This window comes from Gadus macrocephalus, chromosome 12 (assembly GCF_031168955.1).
Source record: "Gadus macrocephalus chromosome 12, ASM3116895v1".
NCBI classification, from domain to species: Eukaryota; Metazoa; Chordata; class Actinopteri; order Gadiformes; family Gadidae; genus Gadus; species Gadus macrocephalus.
In genome coordinates, this window is record NC_082393.1 from 21,216,743 (window position 1) to 21,232,039 (window position 15,297).

Here is a 15,297-nt window from a genome sequence, read left to right on the forward strand (position 1 = left end):
TCGCAGTGAATTATCGCGATCACAATGTTGGGAAAAATTATCGCAATCACAATTTATCGTCGTACTGGTGCAGCCCTACCAGCTTACAGCCCCTGATGCGGTGTGTGTGTGTGTTTGTGTGTGTGTTTGTGTGTCTCTGGGTGTGTGTTTGTGTGTCTCTGGGTGTGTGTGTGTGTGTCTCTGTGTGTGTTTGTGTGTCTCTGGGTGTGTGTCTGTCTCTGTGTGTGTGTGTGTGTGTGTGTGTGTGTGTGTGTGTGTGTGTGTGTGTGTGTGTGTGTGTGTGTGTGTGCGCTCGCAGGTGTTCTTCCTGCAGTTCCCCACGGCGCTGCTGTGCGGCGAGATCACCAAGGCCTACGTGGAGTTCTGCAACGTCAGCGGGGTGGCGCTGCGGGGCCTGCGCGTGGCCTCCACCCACCCGCACTTCTTCACCTTCGGCGGCGGCGGCACCTCCTCCTCCTCCTCCGCCGCCTCCACGCCCCTCAGCCCCACCAGCGCCGAGGTCTGCTCCGCCTACCACACGCTGGCCACGCCCCCCGGGGACCCCCACCACCACCTCCACCCGGGCCACCCGCCGCCCCCCGTGTACCTGGTGTCCTCCCCGGTGGAGGGCCTGGTGAGGGGGAAGGCGGTCGCCGTGGAGATCCCTCTGGAGGGGGGCGTGCTGCGGCCCGGCCAGTCGGCCCAGCTGCCCCTCTGGCTGCGCGGGCCGGACCAGGAGGGCGTGCACGAGATCAACTTCCTGTTCTACTACGAGAGCGCCGAGAAGGGCGGGAGGATCAGGTGAGCGCAAAGTACAAAATAAAAAAGTAGTGCTCTTTACCTCATTTATTTTTTCGAAAATGGGGGGAGTTCATTTTGCGTTATATGAAGCCTAAAATGCTTTATTTACGTTTGATTCTGCACCTTGGGTGTCACTCTTTTGCTTGAAGGTGGCATTTAACTGTGCCAGAGCATTTCCCATTTTCCTATTTTGTCTTCTTACGTGAATTGGTGGCTTTTTTTTAATTCAAACCCCCCACGCTTATTTTGCAATTCATTACGGCAGCGCGTGCGGTTGGATCGAAGCAGCTCAATAAATTATTCTATTTTATTGTTCACCTCGTTCCCGCTTACTGCCAGCCCCCGCAGTAATGTGCTCAAATCCCCCCCGTCCCCATCACCCGGAAACGCACTGAGCCTGCGGTCTAGCAGGGGAGGGAGGGGGGGCACTTCTTTCATCCCTGTCACACACACTGACACGCCAACAATGCATACGCCTTCTCCCCCACTATTCTCTTTCAGAGAAAATCTCTATCTTTGTCGGACCCTCCTTTCAAGTCCTCTCAGGCCTTCTCCTCACTTTGTTTTTTGACAGCCTACAGCTGTCACTCTCGCTCCATCTTTCTGACTCTGTCTTTCTCTCTCTCTGTCTCTCTCTACTCTCTCTCTACCCCTCTCTCTACCATTCTCTCTACCACTTTCTTCCTCAATCTCTACCCCTCTCTCTCTGCCCTTCTCTCTACCTCTTTCTTCCTCATTCTCTACCCCTCTCTCTCTACCCCTATCTCTCTCTCTCTACCTCTGTCTTCCTCATTCTCTACCCCTCTCTCTCTCTACCCCTCTCTCTCTCTCTCTGCCTCTTTCTTCCTCATTCTCTACCCCTCTCTCTCTACCCCTATCTCTCTCTCTACCCCTCTCTCTACCTCTGTCTTCCTCATTCTCTACCCCTCTCTCTACCCCTATCTCTCTCTCTACCCCTCTCTCTACCTCTGTCTTCCTCATTCTCTACCCCTCTCTCTCTCTACCCCTCTCTCTCTCTCTCTCTCTGCCTCTTTCTTCCTCATTCTCTACCTCTCTCTCTCTCTCTCTCTCTCTCTCTCTCTCTCTCTCTCTCTCTCTATACCCCTCTCCCTTCTACCCCTCTCTCTGCCTCTTTCTACCTCACTCTCTACCCCTGGCTCTCTACCTCTACCATCCCCACCTTAGTTCCAGAGCATTGAGTTCAAACCCGTCCGTCTGCCCCCTCCCCAGTCACCGGGTGCTGCGCCACAACGTGTTCATCTGCGCCAGCCGCTCCCTCAGCGTGTGCGCCACAGCCTGCCCGAGCAGCGTGCCCTCCGCGGACCACCGCGGGCGGGACGCCGAGGACGGGGACCACCTCAACGACGGCATGCTGGTGTTTGTGGACGTGGAGAACGTCAACATGGTGAGCCTAGCACGTCGCGTCTTCAGCATCACATGACGAGCGCTCAGCCTGTTATTGGTTCCGTTGCAGTATTGCTCGTCTCGTGCACATTTGGCGTCTGATCGCTATACCGCCCCCTATCTTACATGTTAATGTGACGCGTATAAATGCAGGCAGCTCTGTGAAGATGCACGTTCTCAGGATGTATGCAGAACTGTAAATACAGCTATGAGTTCCTGTGGGGGTTGAGCGTGGAAGCCTACCCACCTAGTGCTGACAACCCCCTGGGTCTAGTGTACTGCTCACATGTTTTACCATGCTGCCGCACTTGGGAGTACAACACATTTAAACTTTGACCCTGGTTGACTCTGTCCTCTCGAAGCGCGCATTATATTAACATTATGTTAATTTAGCTGAAGCTGTTGTTCAAAGCGACTTGCAATGAGTACATTCAACCATGAGAATGCAACCCTAACGAATGCAAGGAAAATGTGAGTGAATACAATTGATTAAATACGAAAACTTCTTCAGGTGCTACATTATAGAAACAAGAGATTAACTTTTCATGGACCAAGATGCAGTCTGAACAGCCAGGACAGCAGAAGCATTGTCTGTTGTTTAAGTCTTGTTTAAATGCGAGATTCCTGAGCTTACATCATCCGTTCTTGCGTACATTATCACCCGTGGCCAACCTAGCATCCTGCCCTAACCCTGAAGCTATACATATAATTATTTTACTGGCACACACAACATGAAGAGGCGTTGCCCCCTCCTATCTCCAAACACCCAAGCACTATTGAATTCACATTGCGTTTGGCGAGGTTAATTCAGTTACAACGCAGGCTGAGCTGCAGATTGGATTGACTCAAACTGAATGCTGGCCCTAATTACAGACAACATATAAATGAGGACCCATCCGAAAGAGCATTCGATGTGTTCCACATAGTCGCGTGTACATAGCGAGTGCCAGTTACCTACCTCCACTATTAAAACTAGGGAAGGTAATTCGGAGAAACCAACCAGAGTAAGAATCCAATCTACAAAATCCCTTCCTCCCTTCAGGCCTCCTTCCAAAGTCACTCTATTTGCTTTAGCAAAGACTCTGATCATGTCCAATGAGTGCAAAGGCAGAGCGCAGATAGGGTTGCTAGATGGTAGGTGACAGGTGTATAAAGCAACAGGTAAATTAAATCGGGCCAAATTCAAATTTTGGACAGGCTTGTCACAAAGCAGCCAAAGATACAAGATCATTTTTTATTTTTGTCAGAGCAATTTATTATGTTTACTTCTGAAAAATAATCCCCTTGTTCTAAAGGGGACATATTATACCAACAGGTGTGAGTGTGATTAGCCATTAGAAGCCACGTTTGCTACAGTCCACTGGGTAGAATGGTAGACTGATTTAACCAGCAAACATGTAGGTGGACATGCCCACCTGTGATGTCAGAAGCTGCACGTTTTCAATACGGCAACAGGTGACGTAATATGTCCCCTTTAAGTTCTCCTAACTGGTTTCCTGTTATTCCATAATCTTCACTGACGTCAGTGGATGTCAAATGGCAATGATCAGTCAGGCACACAAAGATGCCTTTACAATATGTGGCAAGATGTCTTTTGTAACGTCCTATTCACCAATGGAAGTTCCTGTCTCTCTCTCTCTCCCATCTCTCGGACAGAGTGAAGCAGGTGTGCGTGAGTTCCACATCATCCAGGTGTCAAGCTGCAGTCGACAGTGGAGGTTACACAAGTGTATCAACCCCTACAAGGACAAAGGTACGCACGTAGGTGTGTGTACCTGTGTGTACACACAGGTACACACCAGTGAGGGAGGAAGGAGGGAGGAAGGACTGCGTGCTTGGTTGCCATTGGCCTGCTTGCAATGTTTGTGGCGTATGGTCGTATGGTTCGGGGAAATGAATGGGAGTCAACGGAGGCTGAAGGAGGAACATCCTCCCTGAAGTAATTGTCAATAGGGGGTGCTAATGTCCCTTTACTGAGGGAAACGACCATTACATATACAAAGGCATTAAAGTAGTCATATTTAAGGGCATTAGTTCATTAGTAGTCTGGGCAAAAAATCATGTTGCTAACCTATAAATCCCTACATGGTTTACACCCAAAATATTTAACTGATATGCTTCCACTACATAAGCCTTCTAGACCACTAAGATCCTCTGAGACCAATCTGTTAATTATCCCCAGGGTAAACACGAAACATGGAAAAGCAGGATTTAGTTACTATGCAACAAATAGTTGGAATAAACTCCCAGAGGATTTAAGACTTGCCCCAACTCTGAGCACCTTTAAAACAAGACTGAAGACTTTTATGTTTGCTTTAGCTTTCTGCTAAATCTTAAATACATTGCACTTTCTAAAAAGCTTTTTTAACTTTGCCTTTATTTTCTATTTTAATCCTTTTTAACTTTCTATTTTACCCATTTCTTTGCATATCTTTTATTTTACTTATCTATTATTTTATTTTATTGTATGACAATGTTTATATGTGAAGCACTTTGAGTCTGCCGTGTGTATGAAAAGTGCTACATAAATAAAGTTGCCTTGCCTTGCCTTGCCTTTAAGGATAGTGGTGCTATCTGGATCAAAATGACCTTAATTTGCCTTTGTTTAAGTTTGGCCATTCCACCTAACACAGCCTCGCTATCGATGAGAGGAACTGCTTACTAAGTGTGTGTGTGTGTGTGTGTGTGTGTGTGTGTGTGTGTGTGTGTGGGAGAGTTCTGGATGCGGCTTTGGCTGTTGGCCAAATTTATTCCCTGCAGTACTGCGAGTGTGACAATCACTGTACTCATTGAATGCTCATTTGTTTGTATTTGTTCAACATAGAATTCAAACAGGAACAAATTTGTCTTCAGCATTTTAGATTTATGAACAAATACTTTTAGTTTGATGGATTAATGTGCATAAAATCATGGTGAAACTGGAAATGATACGATGCAGTTGCGTGGGTTTTCCTAAAGTAACGTCATCATATTGTGTCTTCCAAAGGGCATTTAAAATAGCGACGCCAATTTCCTTAATATGAGGATATGAAAAGCTGCCCCTGCAATATTGTACAGGAAGTGTGTTAGGGCGGGGCGTGCTGAAGGTCACCGGAGCGCTTCCCTGGCCAAGCATACCTTTAATGAATCAGCTTAGCTAATTGCTTTGTCTGCTTTCTCTTGTGATGCCTCCCAGACTGTAAGCTCACCAGCAGAGAACGGGCCAAACTGTGTTTCCGGGCGGCCAGATGCAAACCCCTCAAAGGTAACCATCGACGCATTGCATGTGTGAGATATCAAAGTATAAATATGAATGATTGTCGTGGAAACGTTAATCCTAAATATATTATAAAATTAAATACAAATGATATCAAAATTATAAACCTTGTTTATATAATTCTTTTGTCTATTGAAAATTAATTTCTATACATTCTCCTTGGACCTAGAGATACCCCCCTTACGGAAAGGTGCAAGGTGTTGAGATAGTTTTCATTCACAGTGCCACGAAGCCTCTTACTAAGGCCATGCCAATCTACTGACTTCTTTGTTGTGAGGATTCCTTTAACTGTCTTGCAGCCTTGTAGACATATCCACTTCCCCCATAGTGTATTGCAAATCAACTTGGTCTCTCCCACCATGGCTGTACACCCATTGTGTCATAGAATATTTGCTTGGTAAATTGCTGCCTGTATCTTCCCATGGTCATGCTCTACATTTGAACCATTTGAACCATTTCGCTGTCAAGAAGAGTACTAAAAAAATTGTTATTCTTCAACGGTCAGAACACCTTCCAAAGTCTATGTATTTCTCTTCCCCTCAGCTACCTCGACCACAGAAGATAAATTCACGTTTGCAGACCTGAACCTTGGAAATGAACGAGTGAGTATCAGGAAGGACTAATTGATCCTTTTCGCAGCTGTCCATGCTAGACAAACACAGGTCGCTCACATCATGAATCATGGGTCTGCTACCCCCAAGTACCTGGACACCGGTAGTGGTCTCAACTAGTCATGCGAAGAGCGCCACCTGTGTTTGTCCTACGATGACGGCTCTGTCGAAAGGGTCTATTGAGTAGAGCACAGGATAAACACACCATGATCATCAGCTGGCTGCTCTGAAATGCAGATGTTCATGCTTGCACTTCTAGATTTGGATGAAAGATAAGACAACACCAAAGACTAAGAGTTAAGTTACAACTAATAACAAATTACTGAGTATTACCAGCTGGTCCATGTCTCACATGGGATACATGGGTGTTGAAAAATGGGTGTTTCTCTTTTTCTTGCCTCTAAAAGTATTTTGTGTGCAAAAAAAAAAAATATTTGACATAAATTAGATTTCCACAGTGAAAAATACACAAGTGTATGTTTGACTGTAATTGAGCTGCTTGTCCTATACTGAAATAGCTACACCATCGTATTAGACCCCATTCCTGATTCCCCTCCTCTGTCAGATCGTCAGCTCCACCACACCGTGTGCAGACTTCTTCTTCCGCTGTTGCCCGAGCGACCCGGTGAAGAAAGAAGGTCGGGCTGGGGGCCTCTCGCACCCCTCCAGCAGAACCACTGGTGGACACTGGACCTGGGGTGGGGGTCCGATCGAGGCGGTGGTCCGGACGTGCAACGAGCTGGACCTGAATATCATTGTCCTCTGGAAGGTACAGTCATGGTACCACTCATAATCGTTTGGATTATGTGTGAGTGTGTTACCACTCATGATAGTTTAAATGAGGTTTGAGTGTGTTAACACTCATGATAGTTTAAATGAGGTGTGAGTGTGTTATCGCTCATGATAAGGTTTGAGTGTGTTAACACTCATGATAGTTTAGATAAGGTTTGAGAGTGTTACCACTCATGATAGTTTAGATGAGGTTTGAGTGTGTTACCACTCATGATAAGGTTTGAGAGTGTTACCACTCATGATAGTTTAGATGAGGTTTGAGTGTGTTACCACTCATTATAAGGTTTGAGAGTGTTACCACTCATGATAGTTTAGATGAGCTTTGAGGGTGTTACTACTCATGATAGTTTAAATGAGGTGTGAGTGTGTTACCACTCATGATAAGGTTTGAGAGTGTTACCACTCATGATAGTTTAGATGAGGTGTGAGTGTGTTACCACTCATGATAAGGTTTGAGAGTGTTACCACTCATGATCGTTGATATGAGGGTTGAGTGTGTAACCACTAATGATAGTTTAGATGAGGTGTTAGATGATGTGTTACCGCTCATAGATGAGGTGTGAGTGTGCTAAAGCATTTATTTGTGCATCTGCAGGCATACGTAGTCGAGGACAACAAGCAACTCATTCTGGAAGGCCAACTCCACGTGACTCTTCAAACGCTGGGCAAGGAAGCCTTCTCCCTCCCCCAGAAAGAGGTACGCACTGTCCGCACAAACACCAACACACACAAAGCATTTGTACCAGACTTGGACTTTATGGTTTCCTGACGGTGTTGTCATTTACTGAGTCATCCCTGTAGTGTATACTGTTTAGTGTTTGGCTCGGGCCCCAGTATGCACCCTTCAGATAACTCCCAGCCCTTTGAAAGCATCACATAAACAAGACACGCATGCCAACATTGTTATGCAAACTCAATTTGAAAGTCACATTCGGTAATGACAAGTGTTTTTTTGGTGGATTATGGCGGCATATCAATGCCAAAAATCTTGAGCAAATATAAGCCAATCAACCAACAAATCCGTGCCCGCGGATCGTTATTGCGAGCACGTTCACGGGACGCAGTCTATCTCTGCTCGCGCGATGCAATTATAAAGCCTGTGAGGAAAAGGAGATTAATTGAGAGCACACAAAAAGGGAAGCCGCTGGCAACTGACGCCCCCGTGCGCACAAAGGCGGTCTTTGCTCGTGCCCGCAACCTGTTTTCCTACTCACTCGGATTATATATATACAATATGTATATATATGTCAATGTAGTGATCTCCCAGAGCACTCCCTCCTTGTTTCTGCCGGCACCAAAAGAGCTCTTCAGGCCTTTGTATCAAAAAACATTTTGTACAATTGTCTGTAATTTAAACCACTTAAAGACCTGTGTGAATCACTGTGTATCCATTTGCTCCCCTTTCAAACCACCTCCCCTCCCCCCCTAACCGTACCCCACAAACCGCCCCCTCACCACCACATCATCACTCCTCTTTCTTCTTTTAATCAGCCGATTTTCAAACTCATCTGAAGCTGTGATCGAGCAGGGTTTACATCTGGTGGGTGCTAGCAGCTAGCTAGCTGTCGATTGTTCTTCATAAAGAGCAGGTGAAATCTGCCTCTTCTGACATCCCAAGTGGGTGTGTACACCTATGTGTGCTGGATAGATCAGTCCAGCACACACCTAGTTTGAAAAGCCCACTTGGGTTGTCAGAAGAGGCAGATTTTCAAAACGGCTTGTAACGGCTCATCACGCTCAAACCTTGTGGTATAATATGTCACCTTTTTAGAAGTGTGCTTGTGTGATGTTACCCAAGAAATCTTCTAAGCACTTTGAGAGGTGTTTGGACTTGGCTAATGTAACCAATCACATCAGGGATATTGTAATCATGGCTGGCTCCGCCCAGTCGGCCCACCACCTCACGCAGAGAAAGGATACCGGAGCGAGCAGGAAAACACTTTGCGAGCGCGAGAAGAAAGACAGCATTTGTGCGCATAGGAGTGTCAGTTTCGTGCTGCTTCACAAACTTTTCGAGGCTGTATTATTTCTCTAGCGTGCGGTAAAACCGCCCACAATAAAATCTTTTGTGCATGGATGTGTGAGTTGTGCCAAGTCCTTTTCCAATCAGGATTTCTGGCTGTGATATCCCGCCGTAGCAATCTGCCGGCCAGAGTTTTTTTCATGTGTTTTTCTTGAATGAATTAAACGTCCATACAGTTAATTGAATCTTAGCTTTAATTCTGCTTTTGATGGAAATGATTATAAGGCATATAGAATACTTTGCTCAAGTGTGTATCGCATGTGTCTGAGAGCACCAGAGAGAACTTCGTGGAGACACGACGGATTAAAGAGTGCCTTCGCTGATTAAAATCCCAACCTCCTCACCTCAGTTGTGGGATGCTCGCACTAGTCTAAAATTAGCTCTTCTTCGATCCAGAGGAGGAACAAGATGTACTTCTCTCAAGAAAGGGGCCTGATCCATTCCCCATATACTGTATGTATAAGGGGAATGCATTCTTATTTTAACGCGATTCAAAGAAAAATACTCACACAATTCTCTTTTAACTGTAATTCTGAAAGGTTTTACCCACAGGAGGTCAACATTCATATCAGATTTAATATCTGTTTTTAGTTCCACTTACATGACATTCAATTAACCTTGCAGTAAGTGACAGCTGGTTTACAATTCCCAAATAAATATAATATAATATAGTCAATATAACTCCCTCAAGATCACTTGGTCTAGTTTTTGCTTATTAAGTACATTTGGTATGAATGATTGTGTCATCGAATTTGATAAACTCATTTAACTTAAATTGGAGTGGTTTTAAAAAGACATTAAAAGAATTTGATTAATCGTCAGTTAACTCACCAACACTGCGATTAATCACGATTAAAATTGTTAATCGTTTGACAGCCCTTATAGTTGCACATGTGCAGTCATTTCCACCACCACCTGTGGAACACAGCCTTCCATCTGTTGCCAAGCAACTGCTCCCGTGGCTCCATGTTCATTCATGTTCAGGGTGAGGGAAGAGTACGTGCTTTTTATAGCTCCACGTTCCGTATTTCCCCCCCTTTTTTCCACCCCCTTTCCTTTCCCACTCACGTTCTTCCCCATCGCTCCAACGTGGGTTCTTCTCCATTCATCCAGGTAGAAATTGAAAGTACCAGCAGCTGTGGTAGAGGCTACGATTGTTGACTTCTTTTACTAAATACTTATTACTTTAAGCCAGGGGTCTCAAACTTGCGGCCCGGGGGCAAATTGAGGCAGGCGGGATTAAATATTGTGGCCCCCTACTTGACATCAAAGTTTAATGTTAGTGCGGCCCACGCGTTGTTGTCAAACGCACAATTTTGCTGAGACGCTTGCCAAGCTTTTTTATCACTTGTGATAGCTGATTGCCGGGACAGTCCCAATTTTGAGTTACGTATCCTGAGTCCCGACAAAAGCCAAAGGACGCTAAAATGTCCCGGTTTCCACCAGCCACTATGAAATGTCCCCTGTTGTCAGCGATAACATAGCCATCGTGATCTAATTATATCCCGATCATTAACTTAGATTTGGTCAGTTGTGCTACATTTTTTTGTTGAATACTTGATGTGGCCCAGCCTGACCCAGACTCTACCTCCAGCGGCCCCTAGGTAAATTGAGTTTGAGACCCCTGCTTTAAGCCAATACTGACTAACACTGAACCTGCTAGGCTGGGTACCGCCAGCTAGTTAGCATGTTGTTCTGACTATCTGAGCAGCATACTACCAAACCGCTAGCCCTTAATATTTTTAAGTCAAACAAATGAAGGGAAGTTCCCTCCTAAAAATGTGAGACGATGTTGGACAGTGGCTACACAGCAAGTTGGTGCAAGGATGTATTAGTCGCCAGGGAACCAGACCAATCTGCTGGGTTTTATTCGCTCTACATATGCGTCTGGCCCCCCCCCTCCCTTTAAGGCAGATTTCAAGTAGACCGGGCCAATCACAAGTTCAATAAAATAGAGGGTGTATTTAGTATGATGACTATGAAAAGAGTGGGACTATGGGAGTGATTTTTATCATAAACAACCAAGATGGCTGCTGCTGATCCGTTGTCTCGTTGCTCTAATTGGTTGCATGTATATCCAAGTCCAGAGGCATTTTGGGTGTGCAACCGTTGATGACGTTCCTTAAAAAACAAAATTGAAAAGTGGGTTTCCAGACGAATTGGTCTGGCGATGTTCTGCTTGTGTATTGGTACGATGAGGGGTGAATTAATTGGTGGGGTGTGTCATGTCCACAGGAGGCTCAGGAAATGGTGCTGCTGAAGTTCAAGCCAGACTTACCTCCCCCTGTGATCCAGCCCTCTGTGGAGCAACTGTCCACCCTCATCAAGACCAACCTGCACTACCCCGAAACGTACAGCCACCCGTTTGTCCACGAAAGGTGGGATCTCCCGCTCTCTCATACACATACACACACACAAACACACACCCGGAGAGGCAGAAATCAAGGCTGATCCAGCTTTGTACCGACTTGTGCTTCTCAGGTTGGCCTGAAAGCCATGTTGGTTGGCCAAGGCACACTTTTGCCTGACATAACCACACCTTTTCTCTTTTTGTTTGTACAATTATGCACATCATGTGAAATCATACAACTGCCTAAAGCAACTGTTCTATGGAACCTACGTGGACCTAAGGTGTACTGATGCTAAGGGTCCTATGCTAGGTGTTGCATGTCTCTAGTTCAAGCAACGTTGTTCCTTGGACTTGAACATTAATTGAAATTACCTTAATTTTACAAATAATACCAACTTAAAAATAGTAGCCCATCTTAGACCTGTGGCTCAACTTAACACAAGTCTCTCTCTCTCACTCACTCACTCACTCACTCACTCACTCACTCACTCACTCACTCACTCACTCACTCACTCACTCACTCACTCACTCACTCACTCACTCACTCACTCTCTGACTCACTCACTCACTCACTCACTCCCTCTCTGACTCACTCACTCACTCACTCCCTCTCTGACTCTGACTCTGACTCTCTCTCTCTCTCTCTCTCTCTCTCTCTCTGACTCTGACTCTGACTCTGACTCTCTCTGACCCCCTCCAGGCTCTGTGTTGTACCGGTCACCCTCACCATGTCCAACTGCGCCTTGGCTGAGGTGGAGGTCCTCATAGACCTGCGACACAAAACCATCAGGTCAGTCTCCAGACAAAGGACGTCTGTGTGTGTCACTCTTTACAGATCACTACATTCGGCCCTAACATAGAGTATAACTAGAAAAGGTGAGGTATGTAAATGCATGTAACTGCTATAGGTCAAGCTAATCTCCCTTTGTTCTTTGAAATCATTTATTTTGAAAACTCAAAATAAACTTTAGTATATATATATATATATATATTTTTTTTTTTTGTTAACCCCAAGTATTTTATAACGATTTGTACTTGCTAAGTGTTTCCGCTATGAACCTATCTATAAGCCATACAGACGCGTACATTGTCATAGAGCAGTCGTTGGCAGCTCAGCGCCACGGACTCCGTTCAGTCATTGACTACTGCATTCCCCTTTCCCTTTTAAGTTCTAGCAGATCAGTGCCTTGTGAATGACTATTTAAGCAGTAGCTGAGCGGTCTTAAAGGGAAGACTCCCTTGGCAATGTTTTAATGCTAAGACCAGTATACACGCCCTCTTCGGTTCTTGCTTTGTCTGCACTTTCTGTTCCCTAAACGGTTGGCTTGCCTCCTGATCTGTGTCTCCGTTCATTGTAGGGGAGAATCATCAAACTATTATAATCGGGTTGGACATTTTTTAACATATATTTATTATATTCATTGTATGTTTTAAGGAAATCAAATCAGCTGGATAAATAATAGTACACTATTTTCGAACATTTCTTGTTCCTTTTTCAGGGGAAATTTTAAAGTTCTCAGTTACAAAGTGTTTTTAGGGTGAAAAATGCTGATTAAATGCATCATGTTTTCAAACTCCATAAATAATAGTTTTAAAGGGGACTTATTATACCACCAGGTGTGAGTGTGATTAGCCTTACAAGCCGTTTCGAAAATCTGCCTAATATGACATCACTAGTGGGCGTGTCCACCTAGATCTGTGCTGGATAGATGAGCAATGTTTACTTCAGTCCACTGGGTAGGCTGGTAGATAGATCTATCCAGCACAGATCTAGGTGGACACACCCACTAGTGATGTCATATTAGGCAGATTTTCGAAATGGCTTGTAAGGCTAATCACACTCACACCTGGTGGTATAATAAGTCCCCTTTAATAATCGTAATGATCGCCCTAGCCCATTGTAACCCGCCTGTATCCCCACTCCGCCCTCCAGCCCCGACTCCACGGAGGTGCACGGCACGTTCACCTGGCTGGGCCAGACGCAGTACCGGCGGCGGCTGCGGCCGCAGGAAGTGGCGCCGCTGCCGCTGCGCGCCTGCTTCCTGCACGCCGGCGTCTACAACCTGAGCACGCCGCGCGTCTTCGCCAAGTTCACGACCCCGACGAGGAAGGAGGAAGAGGAGGGGGGCGTGGCGGTGGAGACCAGCCAGCAGGCGGCCAGTCCGGCCCTGATCATCATCACCAGCCAGGCCTGAGTCCGTCAGCCTCTCCCCCCCCCCTCGGCACCTCGTCCCTCACACACGTCAGCGGCAGGGGGCCGGCGAGGCAGGATGTTGACATGTGTGGCTCGGTGACGGGGGGCTCACCAGCCACAATGTTTCATCCAGAGCATGCCACCTGGGTACCCCTTTACACACACACACACACACACACACACACACACACACACACACACACACACACACACACACACACACACACACACACACACACACACACACACACACACACAGCGCTTGCCACCCCCCCCCCAAACAATGCATTTAAAGTAACACTCGTTACTACACCAAAAACAAGACACGTGACACGGATGGACAAACTGGACCAGAAGAAACCATACTGGCCATGCAACCGCCCCGACCCCATTAAGAATCACTACCCCCTCACTCCATGGGGAGTCGATGACTCGCGATCCAAGCTGAGCCACTTCAGGGTTCCCTTTTTTCCAACCAACAAACTGAGAGCTCAGCTTACCCCCTCAGAAAGCCCCCCTCTCCTCCTCCTCTCCAGTTGTTGTGATCAGGCTGTTGTGTATTTTACTCGATTGTTGTCGTTTTTCTTTTTTTCTTTTTGAAATTATGTATTATATTTATATAACAAATTAAGTGTAAATAGAAAAGAAATAAAATGTAACCAATGACCAAATTGGTGTACGTCGTCCGTCTTGCATGCAGAAGCACAGGCAGGTGCATGCAGAAGCACAGGCAGGTGCATGAGGCCGCATTACAAATACGGAGGGTGGAAATGTGCACAGAAAACGCTAAAAGCTCAGGAAAGGAAGCCCTATCCATTGCACTGATCTAAAGGGCTGCTTATGGTTCCACGTCGACCCAACGTAAGGGGGATATGGACCCATAACCTCCTTGTGGATCCTCCTTGCGTCAACCACAAGGGCCTGACTTGCGCCTCCCAAAAAAATGTACCTTGTATCAAGGGGACGCAGCAGTAAGGGCTGTGATGGTCCGCTCACTAAAACCCGATGCAGAACCAAGACAGGTTCACGACCGCGTTGAAGCGTCCATGTGGTCATTGCGTTGTGTCGAATGTCGATGTGGAAGCATATTACTGACCGAAGAGTAGAGAGGTCTGAGTGATCCGAGCGATGACTCTTTGTACTCCGGGCTCATTTTCAATCAGCTCGTGAGCCTCAGAGGTTGGTGCGCTTGTTTACATTCTCAGATTAAGATTTCAAAATAACGAGGAATTAAGAAGTTATGTATGTATGTTATAAACTAAAGATGGGGTTGAAGTAGGCTACTTAATTGACTACGGACTACATGCTAAAGACCGCTGGATCCCAGAGGTAAGTATACCTCTGCAGAGAATCATGGCTGTTTCCTGGGTTGAACGAGCAGGATAAAGGTTATTTTAGTTTACTAAAGGGGTGACCAACTACAATGACGTGTTTGCTACCCAACCATACAGTATGACCTCTCTCTCACCTATATTAGCATTGCAAAAAAGCTCTCAAACAATATAATATAATATAATTCTTTATTTTCATTGCACAGGATACAACGAAATTGGATCGCAGTCCTCTGCTAGAGCACTTCACATCACACAATTGCCGATGTCATATATTGGTAGTTTAATTTACATGGATTTACCACATTAATTTCGTTATAATCCATCTTTATTAAATAATGGTTTCTGATTGGTCAATACCGGCGGTCTGTTTTATCTCAACAGACCGCTTCTATGATTTAAAGACGGGTGCTATATGGACGCTATTCCCAGTCATACCAGATAATCGTTTTAGCAGAAGCAATAAAATAACTTTTTCTTTACCGATAAAATATTGATTGTGTTGGTTACATACTTTTCAAAGATTTTATTTCGTTATTAAATCACCTTGTGTGAA

The 15,297-nt window shown here is 45.6% G+C and overlaps 1 protein-coding gene across 3 annotated transcripts in view; it reads left to right on the forward strand.

Moving 5' to 3' along the window:
• The window catches only part of trappc8 (trafficking protein particle complex subunit 8), a 33,030-nt gene extending 18,949 nt beyond the window's left edge, over positions 1–14,081 (forward strand). For all 3 annotated transcript variants that reach the window (XM_060066596.1, XM_060066597.1, XM_060066598.1), the window contains 10 exons: positions 299–780; positions 2,011–2,185; positions 3,841–3,937; positions 5,360–5,428; positions 5,984–6,042; positions 6,617–6,820; positions 7,439–7,540; positions 11,102–11,244; positions 11,917–12,006; positions 13,150–14,081. In XM_060066596.1, the coding sequence (XP_059922579.1) occupies positions 299–780; positions 2,011–2,185; positions 3,841–3,937; positions 5,360–5,428; positions 5,984–6,042; positions 6,617–6,820; positions 7,439–7,540; positions 11,102–11,244; positions 11,917–12,006; positions 13,150–13,411 (1,683 nt within the window). In that variant the 3' untranslated portion in view covers positions 13,412–14,081. The remainder of the gene's footprint in view (positions 1–298; positions 781–2,010; positions 2,186–3,840; positions 3,938–5,359; positions 5,429–5,983; positions 6,043–6,616; positions 6,821–7,438; positions 7,541–11,101; positions 11,245–11,916; positions 12,007–13,149) is intronic.
• Positions 14,082–15,297: the final 1,216 nt, after the last annotated feature.